At 41.0% G+C, this 21,395-nt stretch overlaps 1 protein-coding gene across 1 annotated transcript; it reads right to left on the minus strand.

Moving 5' to 3' along the window:
• Positions 1-591: 591 nt before the first annotated feature.
• Positions 592-3,885, minus strand: ajm1 (apical junction component 1 homolog). Its single transcript, XM_071541404.1, has one exon. It carries the CDS (start codon positions 3,883-3,885, stop codon positions 592-594), a length of 3,294 nt encoding a protein of 1,097 aa, XP_071397505.1.
• Between the last annotated feature and the right edge of the window lie 17,510 nt (positions 3,886-21,395).

Here is a 21,395-nt window from a genome sequence, read left to right on the forward strand (position 1 = left end):
TAATATAATATAATATAATATATAACAGAAACAGCTCGTTTTACAGGAATGTGGTACTTAACCCATTAAGCATTTTTTGCATAGAAAGTATTCATGTAGCTAAGAAAATAATAGCTGTTTAATATTTTCTGCATGATATGCCATTAAAATCACTTATGAAAAATAGTCACTTTGTACTCACTCACAGGAATGGACTCAACATCTCATTTTAAATATCTAAGTTTCAAAGGATGTATTTGCTAGTAATTTCAAAACAAATCAAAATACCAAAATGTGAGCTTAGACAATCCCCGCCAAAAAGAATGCGAGTGTTGTAACAGGAAATGACCAGGCTACAGAGAAATGACTCATGTGGTGGAAAAAGTACATAAATGTTCAAAAGATGAAAATAAATAAACAATATACTGTACTCATTCTGCATCTGACAGGCAATATTCTAATATTGAATAACACTGACCACGCAGACATGAATATATATCTTTTTGATAACAAAATACTTATCTACAAATGTTTATAATCGGATTGATATATAAATATGTATAACAATATATATGTATTTCTATACATATATATTTACAACAAAAGGTGCACTTAAATAATGTCATCAAGGAGATGGGGGGTGCCTACCCAGTCCAGTGTTCTAGGCTCAGAGGCAGCCATGATCATGCACATGAACTGCTTACCTGTCCTCTTGTCTATAGGATAAATAGTTGTGGGTGTGAACCTTCTGTTACTTTCCACAAACTCACAGAGCTGCTGATACACCTGTGGGTATTCATGGCGTAGGAAAACCCCTCGAATCCTTAACTCCCGTTGTATATTGATAAAACAGATTTCCCTGGCCTTCCTGCCTTCCTCCCCCTCTTTGTCGATATCCGCAGTGCCTGGGGGTGGTGTGAGGATCAAAGTTTCCATGTCGCTCTCTTTTTTGTGAACCTTTCTCTCAGGGCTAAAGGAAGCCAGTGCTACCTTGGCATATTTCCTGACAGTTGGAGCTTGGTTCCTTGGTGACGGCCCGTCAGGCAATTGATCACCGACAGCAATGGATACATTCAAGAGGAAACATTCGTTTGGGTCATACTCCTTACCAGCCTCCTGTAGCTCCTTGCAATACTCCCCTAGGTTGTCCTTGAAGCTCTCCAGCTCTCGAAGGGATAGGTATGTTGGGGACATCAGGAGACTATCCAGGCCATACTGCAGAAAGTTACTTGATGCCCCGGGGTTTGGGAAACCAAGGAAGAGCACTCCTCTTCCCCGGGAAAGGAAGCCCACTTTGGCAATGCGGGAGAAGGCTTTGTGGACTTCAACTGTCTCCCGGCAGTGCTTGATGATATGACGGCATATACTGCCAATTCTTCCATACAGGCAGCTCTCTTTGTGAATGTCCCAGTCCTCCCTGCGACAGTTACGGGAGCAGTAGTAGGTGTAGCAGCTGTGGCAAGATTTAAAGTACAGGCAAGCATTAAACAAGGTCTCTGTCCTCCGGCATTTGTTGTTCGAACACATCATTGTATCATCTTCATCTGGGCTCTGGTCTGGGGAGCACTCATCTGCACTCTTCATTGCATCACTGCTCCCATCCATATCTCGGAAAGCATCAGGATTCATTCTTATTGAGGTGGGCTGCTTGTCAAGAGGAGCTGGTTCCTCTGACACTACCTTTGAGCTCTTTCTGGACAGGGATGCTGCCTCTTCCTCATCAATTAACTTCTTCAGTTGATCCAATATATCCTCACTTGCCCTTCTACTGGGTGGCTTGTAGTCAGTCACAAGGTCTGCTAGAAGTTCATCAAGTTGTTCAAGGCTTTGCTGTAGAGAGGCGCTGTCATGTGTCTTCTCTTTGGTTGAGCTGGCAAAGCAAGACATGGTGTCATGCTGAGAGGTTTCTGGAGCCCCAGTGCTTCTAGAGTCCAGAATGTCCCAACTGGCAGACCGTCCTTCAGACTTGCTAAGGTTACCTGGTCGAATGTCATTATCAGTGATTGTTATCTCGGGAGTGACAAACCACAGTTTATTGGTAGTGCTCTTTGATGTCTCTGTTGGGCTTTTGTCAATCAAGGAGTTATCAGACATGGATAAGGCTGCATAGCGTCTTGGTGAACTCGAGAGATTGACTACCACTGGTTGTGGCTTGTCATCTGTGGCTGTTGCTGCAGGCTTCCTAGGGTCAAGAAGGTTGTCATAGCTCTGACCCCGCTGAACAGGAAGAGGCTGTTCCCTCTCTACACGAGAGTTGAGAATATTGTCCCAAGACCTTGAGTAAGGTTTGGAATCTGTGCTGATTCTTTGAGATTCCATACATGGGTTGGCATACCAGGGTGTCAACACTGGCTCTTGCCTAACTCTGGTTGGAGTGACTTGGGATACATAAGAGGCAGGATTGGTGGAATATCCAGATGCATCTGAGCCATACCAGTCATCTGTTTGTGGCTGAACAACTCGAGCATGTCTTCGTCCCTCTGTGTAATATGCCCTTGCGGGGATATGATGCTCTGGTGGCACTGCATACATGTCACTGGGATAGAAAATCCTTGGCGGGGCAGTCTGGATTTGATAAGTCCTTGGATCATCTCCATAAAATGTTCTTGTTGGGGGTGTCTGGATGATGTACGGCCCTGGCTCATTTGCTGTGTAGGGTTTAGGATATGCAGCCTGTACCGTGTATGGGTAAGGCTCCATCTCAGTAAAATAGGGTCTGGTTGCTACAGCATGCACCATGCGAGTCCTTGGATCCTGCACATATTGTACTTTGGGTGTAATGGTTTGCCCTGGCATGTAACGATCATCATGAAAGTACGAACTTGGTTGAGGAGGGGCTGTAGTAACATATCTCCCTGGGTCATCTGCATAAAAGAACTTGGTTGGCACATTAGGACTGGAATGAGCTCTACGTTCCCTACCATAGTAATCACCCGGTGAAGGCATTCTTTGCAAAGGAATCTCCATGGGTTGTGGGTAACTATTTGGCATGCTGCGGGAATACTGGTATGCTTGCCTGCACTCGGCACCAAATGAGTCAGTGGGAGTTGGTGTTCTAGAGTAGGAGAAATAGCGTGGCACCGTAAGGCTCCTACTTCCCCCACTGTGGTACCTCTGCCAGGGTATGTCCACTTGAGGTGTTGCCTGTTTCCGTCCAGAATGTTGTAATGCTGCCTCATCAGGTTTGATGTCCACCCGACACCTGACATGAGGGCTAGTGGCTGGTTTGTCCAGCCCTCCATCCTCCGAATTGTCTGCAACATAGAGGGGTGAATATCTGCTGGTATCACTCATTTGAGGCTGCAACTTAATGGGATGTACTTCATGCATATGAGCCCTAGTTGCCACATAGGAGGACTCCCTACGCGGTGACACCTCTGGTCTCCAGTGAGGGTCCCTTGGTGCCCTTTGGGCCTCCCTGCCCCTCCTCCCCATAGACGAGGACCCTTCAAATGACACAGGAGTGAGACTGGTCTGGACCCGAGGGGCACTTTTTGACCTGGTCCTTCTCTTTTGTTCAGGAACAACTACCTCACTGGCCATATCTGCACCCATTGGTTGAGGAGTCATCCTATGGCTGAAAATGTCTGGAGCAGAAAAGCGGTATCTCTGCTGGCGGCCCAAGGCATTCCAGGCAACATCTGGATTGGCTGCATGCCTATCAGCCCTCCTGTATGGGGACTCCATTGAGTATTTGTGAGATTTTGGGTACTCCAGTGACTTATAGTCAAAGGTGCGGCAGTGCCTCTTATTGACGTTACTTTGATTGTCCTCCAGTGTGCTGTAAGTTGGGGAATCACATTGTTTGGAGGGTTGCAAGGACTTGTAGTGCGAAGAAGTGGGGATCACTTTTATATCTTGATGCACAGTTGATACCAGTATGTCAGGCGGGTCTGTGCGTGTCATCTTAAAGGGACTCTTCTAGTTTTCTCCATCAAGTTGTTTTAATGTTGATGTTCCCTGCAAAAGTAAAGAAAGAAACTTCCGTCAGTAATATTTATCATTGCGATATAATTAGTCCCTCCAACGTTCCACAGAAAAAAAAAACGAATTCTGTGGATCACCTGTCAAAAATCTGCAGTTAGAAAAAGAGGTTTTCTGCAATATTTTGTGGCATTTAAAAAGGTAATACATATATTTTCATGAAATGGAGACAGAGCATTTTCAGGTATCATCTACAATTATGTTGTGTTTTTTATGGTTCATGGAGCATTTTAGCCAATTGTTACAACACCACATGGCCAATCGGCACTATATCTGTTCAGTGGTCATTAGTGTTGCCCTTCTACCACTGGACCAAGTTTAGGAAAAATTAAGAGGGCAGTTATGTCTAAACTGGAAATGAGCTCTCCAGTGCCCCCATGTTGTTTGATTGGGCCAACAATGGAGGGTTTGCCTCTTCTTCTGTCTGCTGATAGGCCACAGAGTTTGATGGTGTGACGTGAATCGTTGGTATGTTGTGTCTTTTTGTGAGAGGCCACGCCCACCACCACACCCCCCTTTGGCCAATTGGTATGACAAGTTAATCAATTATTCCTTGCCCCATGACCAATCTTTCCACAAAATTTTGTGCAAATCTGTTGAGAACTTTTTGAGATATCCTGTTTACAGACAAATGGAATGCGTATGATATACAGTATGTCAGTATATGTGTTTTTTCTATGATGACTTGTACAACAGTATCATTAAATAATTGAATGGAAAGCATTAGCCTATACTTTACCAAAGCCTAAGGCTGCAAATATTGTGCCACATATTTTACTCATAGGCAGCTCACTGTGCATCTTAGACCACAAATAATACTGACTGTGGTAGTAATCTATGCAGTATCTGCACCCATGCACAGACTGGCAGGCTCAATATTAATTTATCCAGGACAAATAAATGTATCATAACTACAAATTAAAAAATGTAATAAATAAATAAATAAAGTATGCTTGTTATTGGATGACCAGTGGCATGAATATATAAAATAAATAATTTGCATTGGGTTAAAACATTAATGAAAATCAGTTGGATGATAATTAAAATGTTACTTCAGTAAAAATGTGGCTCCATTTAAGTGTTAAGAACACATTTGTATAAATGTGTATGGTAAAACCGACCCATAATAATAGCATTCACTGCTTATTGTAACAACTCAATACCCCATTGAAGATTTCTGGGGTTATTAAAGTTCTATCTTGAAGAAATGAACAAATGATTCTGAAGTCCATCTCACATATTGACAGCAAAATACTTTCTATGTAACAAGAAATGGATTTAAAGGCTCAAAATAGTTCCTCTGGGGAGTTTTTACTTCATCTTGTGTTCAGTGGTGGCCTTAGCAAAGTGTCAGACTGAGCTGCCAACACCGCCAAAAAAAAAAAAGAACAGCAATCTTATTTAGTTCTTAAAATGAACATGACATCAAACGTACACCCAAGTATGAATATATCATCAATTTTTCTGAGCCTAAAACAGAATAAAGGTATCCAGCACTAGTTATTCTAACAGCAGGCAATAAAATTGATTTATTAAGCAATTGAAAATGTAACATTGTATCTCCGGGGTATGATGCTGCAATTGAATTTTTTCATTTGAACATGCAGGTTCTTCTGCTGTAGCCGTCATAAATTTTCTTTTCTCATCAGAAAATGGTAAAGTACTGTGCCCCCTGCAGCATGGAAATACAGTTCGCACACTGTATGTTATGAAGATCTCTATGACTCTCAAAGAAAAATAATAAAAGAATTACTAAGGGAACCTAAGGGAATCCAGCTTCTAGCCTGCCATGTGTCAGCAATCCATGCATTTTTCAATTTATGTTTAAAAAGTACATATTTTCTTAAGAATATATAAAAAGGCTGCAGACAACATTGTAAAGGTGGCATTTTACATTATACAAGAGAGATACTTAACAGAATAGAAAATGATTTGCAACATAGCATCACAGCATGAAGAAATATAAAAATATATATATATTTAGCAAATATTACTGAGGCACATGAAATTGAAGAAAACTGGGTTAATTTGCAGTCATTCAGAGGGAAATGAGGATTATGCTGTTGTTTGTCTGTCTTTAGCATTTCAGGATTAATTCTGATCTATACTAAATATTCACCGTTCATTTACAACATGAAAAACAGGAGGATTTAATTTTGTTGTCTCTCTTTTCCCACCTCAGGGAAATGTAAATTTGCAAAAAAAAATATACACACTCATACAATCCTCGTGGGGCTGCTAAACCACAGTGTATCACATTTGGCAACTTCCAGTGGTCCCTCAATTATTATTTGACCACCTGATATGTACACAGGATTTCAACTAAACAGTGCATACATATTACAATGTTACCATTCCAAACTTAGAACAGCTTACACAAGATACAAAAATATCTACCACATACAGTATATTATAGCACTGCAAATACACCAGGGGCTTCTCTGTAGTGTATGTAGCATAATTATTTGGTAATACGACTCAAATTTATATTATTTTAAGGGCGATGTGTCAAAATGAATGAATCAATCTGATTTTGCTGACCAACCCTATCTCTGTCTAGTTCAGGCCAGACACAGACTCTTTAGTTTAGACAGCATTGATATAGGTACTAGCCATTGGGAATCCAGGGCTGCCTCTGGGTCTGTCCGCATCTTTACACTGACTGTCTGTCTGCTGTCTGTATGAGTGTGTGTGTGGCTAAATGTCTGCTCCGAGTGTGTGGGTTGTGCTTAGTACGGCTGTGTGTGTGTGTGATCGATTGTTAATTAGTTAGAGCTAAGTAGGCTTGCTATCTGTAAAGTCTTTTGAGACAAGCTTTGTGAAGAAAAGGCCATATAAATAAACTTGACTTGATAATATTGCTGAATGACTGAATTACAAGCTATGGATGTTAATGGAGTCAGCAGAACAATTCTTCCCTTATTATATTATACCTGATTGTTGATTTGTTTGTTCTAGTCCTTTTAATCTACAACATTTTTGACTTTGAAAATTGTTGATAATAATGCTGTTTAGCTGCATCCCACAACCCTAAGATCATTACAAACATCATACTGAAACAGAAAAATAAATCCCATTAAATTAAAAGCAATGTTATCACTCCAATGACGGCATTTCTCAACAATGAACTCATAACATTTAAATTAGAACCACACAGTTCACTTATTCCCATCTATTTTCTCTGGCCTAGGGCAGTTAAGGAAATATTTGAACAAGAAAGATTCTTCTGCTGGATGTTCCTGAATCCAAAGCACATTTACCACTTCGGGCATGAGTAATGCATTTGACATTCATATTTTTTCCTTCTAAATCTTTTCAGTATTAGTCAGGTGTTTTATTAGTACGCATGTAATCGTGGAGAAAACATGTTCAACTAAAAATAACTTGAGGGGGTGGGGTTTGTTTGGGTGTCAGTCTGTCACACACAGAGCTGCTTCTATTCCTCCTGACCCTGAGTAGGAATAAGCGAGCATGCAGAGTGAATGAATGTGTCCTTTCCTCGCAAACAAGGAGGAGTCCCCGGCCTTTGACACACATATGACCAAAGTCCTTAGCAAAAAGTTCTGCTTTGTAGTGGATGAAACCACTGACAACTGGGATTGCCTTGTTTTACACACATACTTTTTTGATGGCTAAAATTTGTAAAATGAGAGATTTTTTTTTTATTATTATTTTATTGGGCCCTACAAGACTTTGTTTGCTTTTCCTATGTCTACCTATGTCTACCGCTGCTACCCCTGGCATGCTTGCACACTGACCTGGAGAAACTCTGATCCATGTCGGTACAAAGGTGAAAGGGATGATGTGAAAGCTTGATTGACAGCGTCCTATCCTCCCTAAACGTATCATTTGTAGTGCTAAAAATAGGTTCTTACCGCGGTTAAAATTCACTCCGCACAAACAGGTTTCTTTTTTTCAACAGGGTTCCGCTAGCAGGGGACCAAATCGCAGACGATGCAACTGTCTCTTCTGCAGGGTTTTCCTAATTGCAGCTCAGTGGGGGACAGGCCGAGAGGTCAGCTACAGCCTGCTTAACATGAGCTGAGGGCGAGACACATGGAGCAGACACTGCGCTCGTCTCTTCTGGAGGCCATTTGCATCCGCGCTGACAGTTCTCACAGTGAATGCTAGTGGCATGCTGGCATGGCTAGTTCTGCTTTTGCCAGCAGACATGCTAGCTTGGCAGTTAGCCAATGAGTAATGCTTACAAGCAGAACGCAAAGACACACTGGTCAACGACAGAGGGGGAACCTACTTGTACTATGTGTGAGGCATGGTTATTACAGGATGTGACTTAATGCGACTGTACCAAAGGAAGATAACTTCTTCAGTATCAAGGCACCATGGGTGTATATGCAAGGTGAGTTGTAATAGAGGAATGGTACTTGTTTGTGACATATGTCCACAAGGAAGAGCGCATCCTCTCCTGATGTACGAAGTCCTCATAGACCTTTGGACGTGATTACACAACCTCATAATCCCATAATATTTTACCCCATAATATTTTGCACATATGTTGCAACCTGGACCAACTCTAAGAGAGCTAACATGCCATCCTAAATGGGTCCTTGACTTAATGTTGAAGCCTCAGTGACTGTCCATAACCATGTCAAAATGGCTTATGGATAATGAGCAGTCATTATCTCAAGTCATGACATAAAGCTTCTCTTGATATCTCTAACAGTAACTTGAGAGCATATGTCCTAGTAGTCTGTCTGTTTTGCCAAATGATTCTCACCATCTCCATCCCCATCTCTCTCCCATATCTGTCAAACTATTTTCAGCCCCTTCATACCGGCTCGCCAAGCCCAATTTTGCCCCCCTGACCGATCTCGTTAATTCCATCAACATCAGATTCGCTGCCAATTTTCTGTCAGTCCAGTCCGGGCTCTGTACCATCCCAGTGTTTGCCCTGTCACTCAATCTATAAACTCTTCCCTCTCTAATCTTTCTAATCTAGCCAGGCCCGCCTTGACACTGCAGTGAAGTCATTTCAAGGAAAGTCGAGCCAAGGTGTACACACACATCTAGTGTGTTCTTGGAGTCGTTCCTATGTTCCCAGGGTCCTATGTTCCCCAGATTTATATGGCACATAATGGGAACATGACAAAGGGTCCTATGTTCCCAGGGTCCTATGTTCCCCAGTTCTACATATGTGCTCTCCCAGGGTCCTATGATCCCAAGGTCCTATGTTACCAGGGTCCTATGTTACCCAGCTCTATATAGGACATAATGGGAACCTGAGAAAGATGTTCCCCAGCTCTGTATTCGCTTAATATGGTTAGTTAGGGTTAGGGTTAGGGTTAGGGTTAAACATAGGACCCTGAGAACATAGGACCCTGGGAACATAGGACCCTGGGAGAGCACATATGTAGACCTGGGGAACATAGGACCCTAGGAACATAGATACGCTCCCGTGTTCTTGGGGGATGCCTCTGCTCACAAATCACCCTATGTAATTGGAAAGGCAAGATATTGAATTGTGACTACATCTCGTCAATACACCTCAAGCAATACTATCTTAATTGATGTTAGACAGCTACCTGTTTCCATCAATCTTTAATATGGATGTACTTTGAGGGGCTTACAGTTGCGAGTCTTGCCTGTTTAGAAAGCCAATGCACAATTCAAACGAGGCTTCGCAAAAACATTGCCCCAGTAGTTCAGGTGAAATCGTGTACTAGCCCGTCTAAGTGAGACTTATCAGGTACCGTGCAGTGTGGTAAAAAAGTGAGAACATTAAAGGGCATGACCGAGCACGGCTAAACTCTCCATCTGCATAGGTTAACGAGCACACGATCCAATCATCCTCTGCTTGCCGTGCACATTGTTTTGATTTCAAAGCATGCGTGACCTCGACATGGCCTCTGCTTGTGCGATTGCGATTTGAAAACCGGCGTGCGTCAGCTCTACATCTGGCCTGTCTTGTGAGAATTTAATCACTGGGCCCCCTCGAGAGGAATTTAAGATTATACTCCAATTACATGTATTCTGCTATACAGCCAAAAAGAGATGAATTTGGTCAGTGATATGGTGCAGATGTGTACGGACAACATAACAGACAGAGCTTTTTTGCCAGTGTTGTAGTCAAGACCATCTCAGTTGAGAGCAAGACAAGACCGAGACCAAGTTCGAGACCAATACTTGTATGCGGACCTTTTAGCTATATCAGTTATTACGTACAATATCATTAATCTATTTTCCACTCAATATGAGGCTTTAGTATAGAGCAGTGTTTCTCAACGTGGGGTCCGAGGACCACCAGGGGTCCTTGAGGGGGTTCCAGGGGGTCCCCAGCGAATTGATGAATTGTTAAACTTCAGCATTATTTCATTTACACAAATTTAACAAAATTAGAGAATGTAGAAGAATGACTGTTTTGATCATAGTTTCTCTGTTATCTCTCTACCTACAATACAGATAGTCATGGAATTCTGGACAAAATCATATCTGACAATACAAATCTTCTCAGATTTGCATCTGTGGGGGGGTCTGTGGCCCTAATGTGGACTAAACTAGGGGTCCTTGATAAGAAAAAGGTTCAGAATCACTAGTTTAGAGCATCCACAGTGACTAAAAGGAAATCATTTTAGTAAAATCATCATTGGACTGTCAGTAATTACCCAAACAATTTATTGATGAATTCTTATCTAAAGAGAGTTTTCCTAATTATTGAATTACCTATTTACCATATAAAAGAATACAGCTGATGATATAACTTTCTAAAATGCAATGAAGCCATAAATTAGGCTGAGCTGTCAGGTCTGATGTGATTTCTCTTATTTGGGCTCAAACTGACATTTAGAAATAAGTTCATTCCAAGCTGTTTGAAACTCCCACATGTTCCAGTTTGACAAAGGCTCTCACTGCCTGTCATTAACTACAAGGCAGAAATACAACCAAGAGAGTCTGACACACTGATGTATTGATCCAGTGCAGGCCTACAACTAAGTGTGGTTTAAATATCTGAATTGGATGATTGCCGATGAAGCCAAGATCATCAGCTTTGCACAGAGTTCTCACTGGAGGCAGCAGAGGCAGTGATTTGATTATAATAAAAAAAAGAAGATAGAAGCCAGATTCATTACATAAGTGTATAAATATACAGTATATGACTGTATACATGCACACGCACAGTCATGCATGTGCACATAGACTTGTATGCTCACATTCACATACATCCATATATATATATATATATACGTGCATCTACACATGCTCACATCTACACATACAGATGAACATGAATAACAGTGTTAACCCTCCACCTCCAGAGAGACAAAAAATGACATTGCATTGCAGAGAATAGGATTTTTTGTGTGTAATGTTTTTTTTTTTCTGTGTATAAAATAATTACTGAATTTGATATGAGTATTGTTTATTTATTATCAGCTTAATTTCACTGCATACGAATATGGGACACTGGTCTCGAGAGTTATGACACTGGTGTTTGCAAAAGTGCACAGAGGAGGTCCAGGTTAAGCATAAAATAGCCTATATCCATTAAGCATAAAATAGCCTATATCCTATCACCTGCAAAAAAACAGGCATGCATAATTCTTCTAAAAGACCACTGATAATGATCATTCCTAGTGAGTGTACAAATATATATAATATTTGTATATGTATAATAAACAACTGTAACCTAAGCCATTCAAGCATGAGAAACAGCATATGCACAAGCATGGATGACAAGTGAGCAGTTCACGCTAGCTGCCACATTTGAAAAAGGAATGAAATGACTTGGCAAATAAAATGACTTTAGATGCAGTACATTCATTGGCAACCACATAAGCTTGTTCCAACCACACACACAACAAACAGACAAACTGCTTTCCATGGCGCACTTTCAATGAGCTTCATTCTGTAACACTGTCCATATTCTTATTAGAAAATAAAATGATATCTGTGTGAAGCAAGTAGGAGATGGGTACACTGTTCCAAAATTTGTCTGTTGTCTTTCACCAACAGTTACAATATCACAAGTTCCAAGTTGCTCTTTTGTGTTTATTTCAAAACACAAAAGAAAATCCATTTCATTTTTTCCAGTTCATTTACAAGAAGTGAACACAATTAGAGAATGTAGAAGAGTGACTGTTTTGATCATAATTTCTCTGTTATCTCTCTACCTACAATACAGATAGTCATGGAATTCTGGACAAAATCATATCTGACAATAAAAATATTCTCAGATTTGGGTCAGAGAGACAAAATCTCATCAAACGGGGGTCCGTGGCTTAAATGTGGACTAAATAAACCATACTGTCATGGGTCTAAATCCCAATATCAACCCATTGTCTTCTTTTATTTGGGGACTTGCTTTTGGTGCATAACACACACAATAAGCCTTAATGAATACAGGCAATCCGACAAAATACCTTGCCTTGTTGTTAGTACTAATTATGCTTCCAACAAGATGTGTCATGCATTTGTACAGCAGAGAACAGAACAGTAAGGTCAGGGAGGAGGACACAGAGGGACCATGTTTTCCACTTTGTATAGCTCGGAACAAAAATGACATGTCATTCCCCCGACCCTCAAGCTAGTGCAGCGGGCACAGTTGAGCCAGGCAAGGAGCTATACACTCGGACACTGCGTCCAAATGAATGGCAAGTGATACTCAGCAACATGCTAAGCACGGGTGGCGAGCTCCGTTATAATTCGGTCAGTGAGCCAAGCTTTGTTAGTGCTCTGTGACCCATAGCCCTGCACATAAAGAAGCTGCTGGCTAACAGGGTCAAGTAATTGGAGCTTTCATGTGCGATGGAATATGAATTGGTGACATCTAGGTCGATTTATATGCTAGAATAGCCCAATATTGGCCCTGTGGAGTAAAACCTTGGGCCTTTATTCATTCTGAAGAGCCACTACTTAGACCATTATAATGTTGCAGCATCATGTTGCCAACACACCACTGATCTCTGGTCTCTACAAACGAGTAATTCGTTAAAATAACCTTACGTTTTCATTCATTTACATGAATTCACCCCTTAATTCATGCAAGATCCCCCTAAAATGAATTAAGGGAGTTATTAATGGAGGAGAGCTCATCGAAACCTCCTTAAACACCCCCTTAATCTTGACTCCTTACTTTATAATTTAATGAAAAATTAAGGGAGACGGGAAGTTTTCCATTAATTTCCACTTAACAACCCTATAAACCTGCACAAAAGGCATGAAAAATCCCTTAATTACTAGTGTCTCTGTGAGTCAACACATGAATAAATCCCTTATAACCCCATGATACTAACCTTATTTTTTTAAAGCTAGGTTATTTTTAATGGATAATTCATGTTTATGCTTTTTAAAATTAAGGACATTTCAGGGATACAATTAAGGGGTTTGGTTTCATAGTATGTTACATTATCTGCCTATTCATTTCCTCTGTCTTCCTCTACATATTTCACGCTTGGCGATGCATGGCGCACTGCATGTCTGACACACAGAAAGAGAGAGAGAGTGAGACACGGTGGGTGAGATAAATTCGTTCCCAATCTAGATCAGTCACCATGTGTTGCTTGTCAATATGCTAATATCTGTTGTCTGGCAAGAGAGAGAGAGAGAGAGAGGCAGAGAAAGAGAGAGTCATGATGATCAGATGAGTCAGATGGTGCATTTGAAATAAACCACTAGGTCCATAGCGATGCACTGAGTCAGTTTGTCTCCAACCTATTTACCAAGCCAGCATGCTTCAGTGGGCAACCATTGAGGAGTGTCAGTTTTTTGAAAATGCTGACTGTATCCTTAAGGAAACCTCAGTTTGTATTAGGGAACATTTACTACTATCTTGCTACTATCATTTACTACTATCTCGATGTTGAAAATCTTCATAAAGAATGAAAAGGAAGAAGGAAAAGGGAGTCAGGATCGTTAGAAGTTTCGTTAACTGAATTCAAAATAGAAACGAGTCTTTACAAAAAAACGATAACTAACTGAAACTGCATTGTGTGTTTACAAAACTAACTAAAATAAACCAAAATTATAGAGAAAATGTCTTTCGTTTTCATCTTTGTCAATTTCTTTCATACATAAGCCTAGTATTTTGGGTGGATATGAAATCTATCTTCCAATGTTTTGGGGGTTTTTTTCAATTTTTTTTTACCTTTTTGAATCTCGCCCCTGACAAATACCCCATATTACAAAACTAAACAAGACTAAAACTAACACTGAAACTAATAAAAACGAAACTAAAACTAAGCATTTAAAAAAAAAAAAAAAAAAACTAAACTAAACTAGCAAAACCCGCTTTAAAAACGAATTCAAACTAAACTGAAATCGAGAACAAAAAGTCAAAACGAAATAAAAATAAAAACTAATGAAAGTAAATCTACCATTCATAGTCAGTGTGGGAGCTCTAGCTGTGCGACCTCACAGAGTCTGCAACAGCCACCTGTCTAATCTCATCTGTGCACTTCCAAGAGGTTGTACTGGAGGGAGATGGGCAATTTGAGTTGAGTTAGTGGCTCTTCCAGGAGTAGTTTCATGCTCCGACGACCTCATGCAGTAAAACACCACTACTGTAGGCTCGGCTATAGCGCTCAGCAAGGCGTGCAGTTGTAGCGTCTTCTACCATGTGACCAGGGCAGGCCGTTTTATCATGCTTAGCTGGAGCTTAATCTCAGCTGGGATGTCCATTAAGTTGCATGAGATGTAGTATAGCATAGAAGAGCATGCTTAAAGACGTGGTAAGGTTATTGTTAATTACTAGTCAGACAACATGGAGACCAGATGTCATTCATTTCAACTGGTTAATGCCTGCCTGTGGCCATTGGCTATATTCCCTAATCCAGTGATTCTCAACCTTTTTCATATCAAGGACCCTTAATTTAGTCCACATTAGAGCCACGGACCCCCATTTGATGAGATTTTGTCTCCCTGACCCAAATTTGAGAATATTTTTATTGTTAGACATGATTTTGTCTGGAATTCCATGACTATCTGTATTGTAGGTAGAGAGATAACAGTGAAACTATGATCAGAACAGTCATTCTTCTACATTCTCTAAGTGTTTTAAATGAAATAATAGTGAAGTTTAACAATTCATCACTTTGCTGTGGACCCCCTGGAACCCCCTCAAGGACCCCTGGTGGTCCCCGGACCCCACGTTGAGAACCACTGCCCTAATCAATAGTAGATAATCTGGGTTGGGTTTTTTTCTTTTTTTTTCTTTCAGTAGACTGTCAACATAGCCAGAAGTAGTATGGCTTGGTATCAACATTTTTAATCGAATCATATCAGTACTGCTGTGCATGAGAAATGCTTAGATGTTCAGAGCCAACGGTGTCTGTGCTTCAATTGACAAAGAAATAAATACATCATCATCATTACTCGCTTCAGCATTATTAAATCCAGCTGCAGTGGTTGTCAACAATCAACAATGTGAGGAAGTGAATACAGCCAAGGCGATTGGCTGCAAGCCAGACCCAAGAAAAACCAACGCACCTCTCATATCACAGTCTCACTTTATTTGACAAGTACAATACATCAAGTTGACATCGTGCTGAGTGACATGTGGCAGTGGGCCTATGTCCAGCTGTGATCACTTCCAGGATGTCTTTTTAACTGTCTAATACAGGCTGTGAAAGCATAGGTTACTTAACATAAAGTCCCATACATGAAATATCACTGGGTGTCTAGCCTGCATTCCATTTAGTCAATCATGAATTTTGGTTACACTTAACTTTTTACATGTAGCATATAGCAAACTCATATACAGTCTGCTTCACTGACCTAACCATGACACTCAATTGGCTTATTAGGCATTTTAGTCATGTATTCTTAGGTAAAATTAAAAAAAAAAACATCTAAATCTAATCTTTAAAAAAAAGTATTTTTCCACTAGTCAAGTACAAATAACATAAAGCTTGCCTCCTAAGCTCCAATATGGCGCTTCAGTAGCTGCATGGCATGTAGCCAAAGGCGTGTAGAGATTGTGGCTCTCCTACAAATTGCATTTTTTTTTTATCAGTTGCTTGTGTCCCTGAGATTTAACTTTCAGGGTGTTGAGAAGCTCCATTATTTCATACAGAAAGTCAGGTCACAACCAACTTCTCTTCATCTAGTTCAGTAAAGCTTTTCCCCTTGCTGGCCATTAAACCGAGGATTGGATCACGCATCTTGTAGAATCAGTGCAGAACTTGTATACCCATTAGCTATAGCTGCATCTAGGTAGACCAGAGTGACTTGACAACCTAGATTCAAATTCTCTGTATCTCAACCTAGCTTCTCTCCTACCACATGGGGTCTAGTCTAGGGTTTCATCAGACTTGGCTTCAACGGGGAAGGCGATGTTCCTCCCAAAAATGTGTGGAACCAGGAGGGCAGCAGGTCATGGAATGCCAAGGGAACCATACTGCAGAGCTTGGCTGAAGGCAGACTCCCATAGAGTCCCTCTACTGCAGCCAACAGGACAATGGAAAATGAGCATGGTGAGGTCTTGGTAATGTCACACTTGCCATCGGTAGTTGCTAGGCAATTGGGAATCTTGCCATATAATCACAGCATCTGAAGTTCAGAGTGTTATGTATTATAAGCTTACATGTTTTAAGCAAGAAATTGAGGGTATATTGGCCATTACTGAGCGTTAATGTGCATTTTCATCATTTTTTCGTTTGTCTGATGAGTGCCCAGAATGTAATTGCCTCCTCTGCAACCTTTATCCTCGGGGATGAATAATGTTTATTGAACTGAATTGAAATGAATTGAGTTGAATTGAAGGAGGCTTCCAAGAAGATGAAGCGGTGGGCCTATATATATAGGATAATTGTTCCCTCAAACATTCTTATTGGCAAAGGAATCTAAAATGACACACTGTCTACAGGTGTGTTAAAGGAATAGTTCACCCAAAAATGAAAATGCTGTCATCATCTACTCACCCTCATGCCAAATGAAACACAGGTGAAATTTGTTAGTCCATATAACACACAGGGAGGTTGCCAGCACAACTCCATAGCAGCCTTCTCCAAAACAACTGAAGTCAATGGGGACCTGTTCTTTAGAGTTCCAAAACAAAAACAGCCAAACAATCACACTGTGAATAGAAAGACCTATACACCATGATTTGTTGCAAATCAATCAGCTGTAGTTAAGATTTGCACTAAATGATGGTGTAAATATACTGTAGGTCTTTTTGGAACTCTGAAGAACTGGTCCCCACTGACTTCAGTTGTTTTGGAGAAGGCTGCTATGGAGTTGTGCTGGCAACCTCCCTGTGTGTTATATGGACAAACTTCACCTGTGTTTCAACTGGCATGAGGGGGAGTAGATGATGACACAATTTTCATTTTTGGGTGAACTATTCCTTTAAAAGACAGCTAAATGTGAGGGGATGTTACAATTCAGAGTTTTTTTGCTCATTTTGCCTTCAAATTTCCTTCCCTTTAATGTTAAAAGAAAAATGAAATTTTTGTCATTATCTACTCACCCTTGTGTCACTTGTCTCACTGGTGAAGTTCATATGTCAATATAACACACAGCAAGTTTGCTGGTGCAGCTTCGTAGCAGCCTTCTCCAAAACAACTGGAGTGAATGGAGACCGTTTCTTTAGAGTTCCAAAAAGGGCAAAAAAAAATGTCCATAAAATTACTCCAAACAGCATAATCCAAAAGTCCAAAAGTCTTATGCTGTGGAGTGTTGTTTTGGTAAATTTTATGGTAATTTTTGCCCTTTTGGAACTTGGAACTTGGGAAAAAAAAACAGTCTCCATTCACTCCAGTTGTTTTGGAGGCTCACTGTGTGGTATACTGACATGCAAACTTCACCAGTGTTGTGAGGGTGAGGGTGTGCAATGTTTCGGATGAACTATTCCTTTAATTATGATTACGTTTTTACATGTATGTATATTCCAAACTGCATAGAAAAGTTGAATCAGAGGGCTAATATCAAGCAATAAACTGTTACAATTTGAAAGAAGGCCTGGTGTCTGTTTCATATTAATGCACTCATTTGGGAAGCCGGTGTCTGCTTGTTAGCAAAAGGCCAGCATTCATCCTACTGCGCAAGTGCCATTCTCCACGAGCCTCTAGCATTGTGGTTCTCAACGTTGGGTCCGGGGACCACCAGGGGTCCTTGAGGGGGTTCCAGGGGGTCCCCAGCAAAATGATGAATTGCTAAAATTCAGCATTATTTAATTTACAACAAGTGAAAACAATTAGAGAATGTAGACGAAATGTAGACTGTTTTGATCATAGTTTCTCTGTTATCTCTCTACCTACAATACAGATAGTCATGGGAATCTGGACAAAATCATATCTAACAATAAAAAATATTCTCAGATTCAGGTCAAATTGAGGTCCATGGGCCTAATGTGCACTGCATTAGGGGTCCTTGATATGAAAAAAACGTTGAGAATCACTGCTCTAGCACACGCAGACCAAATTCCAAAATAAAAGTAACACATGGACCAAATATGCAAATCCTAATTTAAGTCCGTAATGCTGTACCATACAAGGCAGGCTGTATTTTGGGCTATCATTCTTATGTTGAAATTTGGTCTGCACGTGCTAGAGGCAACATCACACAACGGGGTCACGGAGAACAGCACTGTGCAGTAGTGCAGATGCTGCATTTTGACACAGAGTCGTCAGTCTGGCCTTGAGCAAGGAGCCGAACCTCCGGCTGCTCCAGCGGACCTCCTCATTGGCCGACAGCAGAGGACTGTGGTTGTAATGGGCAGCTCAAATGTGTGAATGTGGATAAAAATATAAAAATGTGATTGTAAAATATGGCGTTGATGAAAAAGAGCATGCATGCTCTGTCAACCTTACCTGGATAAAAAGAGTAAAAAAAAACAATATAAATGTTAAGTACTGTTTATATGACAATAATAAGGATTGTTTAATTGTGTTATTATTGACAAAGTATTTTCTGTTATTGAAGATCTGACAAGTTGTTTATAAGTGCATGTTTTATAGAGGGAATGGTAATAATACTAAAGGGTAGGGCTGGGCGATATGGTTGAAATCAATATCACGATAACCATAAGGATTTTTCTCGATATCAATATATATCACGATATGGTTCATGTATGCAAAATCACGTTAAATAACCAAATTAATGTTCATCTCATTGATCCGAATGGTGATGTTAGGTGTGATGTCAAACAAAACAGAAATATTAAAATAATATTCCTACCATACCTCATTTTATGAGAGTTTTTAAGTAAAATTTGCTTGTCATCATCAATTTAGACAGCAGAAATGTGTCACGATATTAAAATACCTTCATATCATCACAATATGATTCCACTGAAAGACGATAAACGATAATATTGAATTATCGCCCAGCCCTACTAAAGGGCAAAGTAAGGGTATAAATAGAAGCCGAGTCTTTATTTAATAATAACACACATAACCAATGTTATTGTAGCCTATTGCGTTATGTATTGGCTAAGCTTCCAAAAACTAGTTTATAGAATATAATGTGTCCAAAAATGATGACATAATAAGACAAAATATCCATACCAAAAAGCTCCCGGCACTTAGTGTCCATCTGGGCCACTCTAGGTCTTCTTCCTCTTCTCTGCAGCTAAAAATAACTGCAGAATTCCTCTCCAAATAGTCGCAACTCTTGGACTACACAGTCAAATTCGCAAAAAAACAATTTTTCCATTTTTCAGAGATTGTCCAGGTACAACAACAGCTCTACATATGAGATAGAGGTACTCATGGTGTTTGTTCGTACAGTGCAGCCTTAAGCCAATTTTTGCCACTACTTCCATTTGACTCCAACCCAATTCCTGTGTGGCGTTTTGGGTAAGTGAGTCAAGAGTGTGTAGTCAGCTCCACCAGTCAGATGTAATATACTGAGGTGCCTTGGTCCAAAACAGTGGCGCGGCAGTGAATTATGTTGCCAGTTTTGAACCATTCCATTATGTAATTAAGACAATGGAATATAAAAACACAGGCAGGTTCCAATCCTACATAAGGATAAAAGTTTGACTGTAGTGACTAACTCACTTAATTTGTGATTTCCTAGGCATTAGATTTGCATTAGTGGATGTTGGGTTTCACCACTTAGGCCTACTGCAGTGTTTCCACGCTGTTAACAATTCGGCTTTAGTACACGCCTCCTATCGGGCGCCCTGGGTACTGCAGGGTGATACAGTCTAGACACTGATCTCGCTTTGATGAATGGAGAACGGACAGATGGGCTATTAAATTTAAATCCAAAATTAGACAATTAGAGGGAAATTATGCAAAGTGTGTACTTTTGCTATTAAAAATGGGAGAAAATTGAATGTATAATGATGTTTGGCTGAGCTTCAATGCATACAAATACACTCCCTCTGTATCTCTCTAACTCTCTCTCTGTATCTATCTGCTTATCTATTTATACTGAAGCTCTTCCCTTGCAACTTTTATTGATATACTGCCCCCACATCTGGGCCGACTGTGCGCATGCCTCGTCGCTGCCAAAGTCAGACAACTCGTGCAACATCTGCAACGCAAAGATCATGCCACAAGTCACGTGCGGCGACTTGTCTTATTGGAAAAATGAATGAACTTGAGGGGGGGGGGGTCGGAGAGTAATTTGCATCCGAGCCGGAGCAAACGACGCATTGACGCGCGCGGTGGAGTTGAACTACCAAACGCTGCATAGTATATATATAAAGCTATAGCCTGGGCTGCCTGGATGGGGTGATCCTGGTGACGATGATGTCAGTGTTTCGGGACGTGAACGCATTCATTTGGCATCAGCTGGCAGGGGGGGGAATCGCAGAATTAAAGCGTTAATAAATAGCGCTGAGCTGAGGACTATTAGGGGCAAATCACACACACACACACAGCATCCCCTCGCTTGCTCAATACAGGCCTGCCCACAGCGTCTTATCAAATATTACTATTTCATAACGTTATCTACACTTCGGGGCCACGTTGTTGCGTTAAGTGAGGGGCTAAATATGCCGTTTGAAAGGAGATATATGTATTCGCGTCGATCCTTTTGGAGGGGGACGCGCACACTCCGTTACCGTCCGTCATCCGAGCGACTTGAACGGTCGGCTACGGTAGAGAAAACCAGCCGAGGAGGCAGGGGATGCTGCGAGGCTGCAGAACGGCATCCTCCGTGACCGTGCATGTGTCTCCCCCCCCACCCACCCCACCACCCCCCTTACACGGGTTTTGCTGCTGGAACCGGACCGACACGGCCTTGCAAGTCCCCCCCCCCCCCCCCCCCCAAAAAAAAAAAAAAAAAAAAAAAAAAGGAGTAGTATAGGAGCTCTCAATTCCTTACCGCATCAGTCCGTGCTCCCAGCCTCGGGTTATCCATTTTCGTGCAGGAGCGCAACGCGAGGCAGTGCTACAGCGCTTTCCCAATGACGACATCGGACATGTCCAAAAGGTAATAAAAAAAAATAAAAAAAAACCTGTATTCCGCCTTTATTGGTCAGCCCCGTATAGCGCGCGCTGTCTGCCTCCTCCTCACATCGCCGG

The sequence above is a fragment of the Centroberyx affinis genome, unplaced genomic scaffold (genome assembly GCF_046629955.1).
Source record: "Centroberyx affinis isolate AG114_WGS23_722 - 3 ecotype Tasmania unplaced genomic scaffold, CSIRO-AGI_Caff_v1 ptg003861l_1, whole genome shotgun sequence".
NCBI classification, from domain to species: Eukaryota; Metazoa; Chordata; class Actinopteri; order Beryciformes; family Berycidae; genus Centroberyx; species Centroberyx affinis.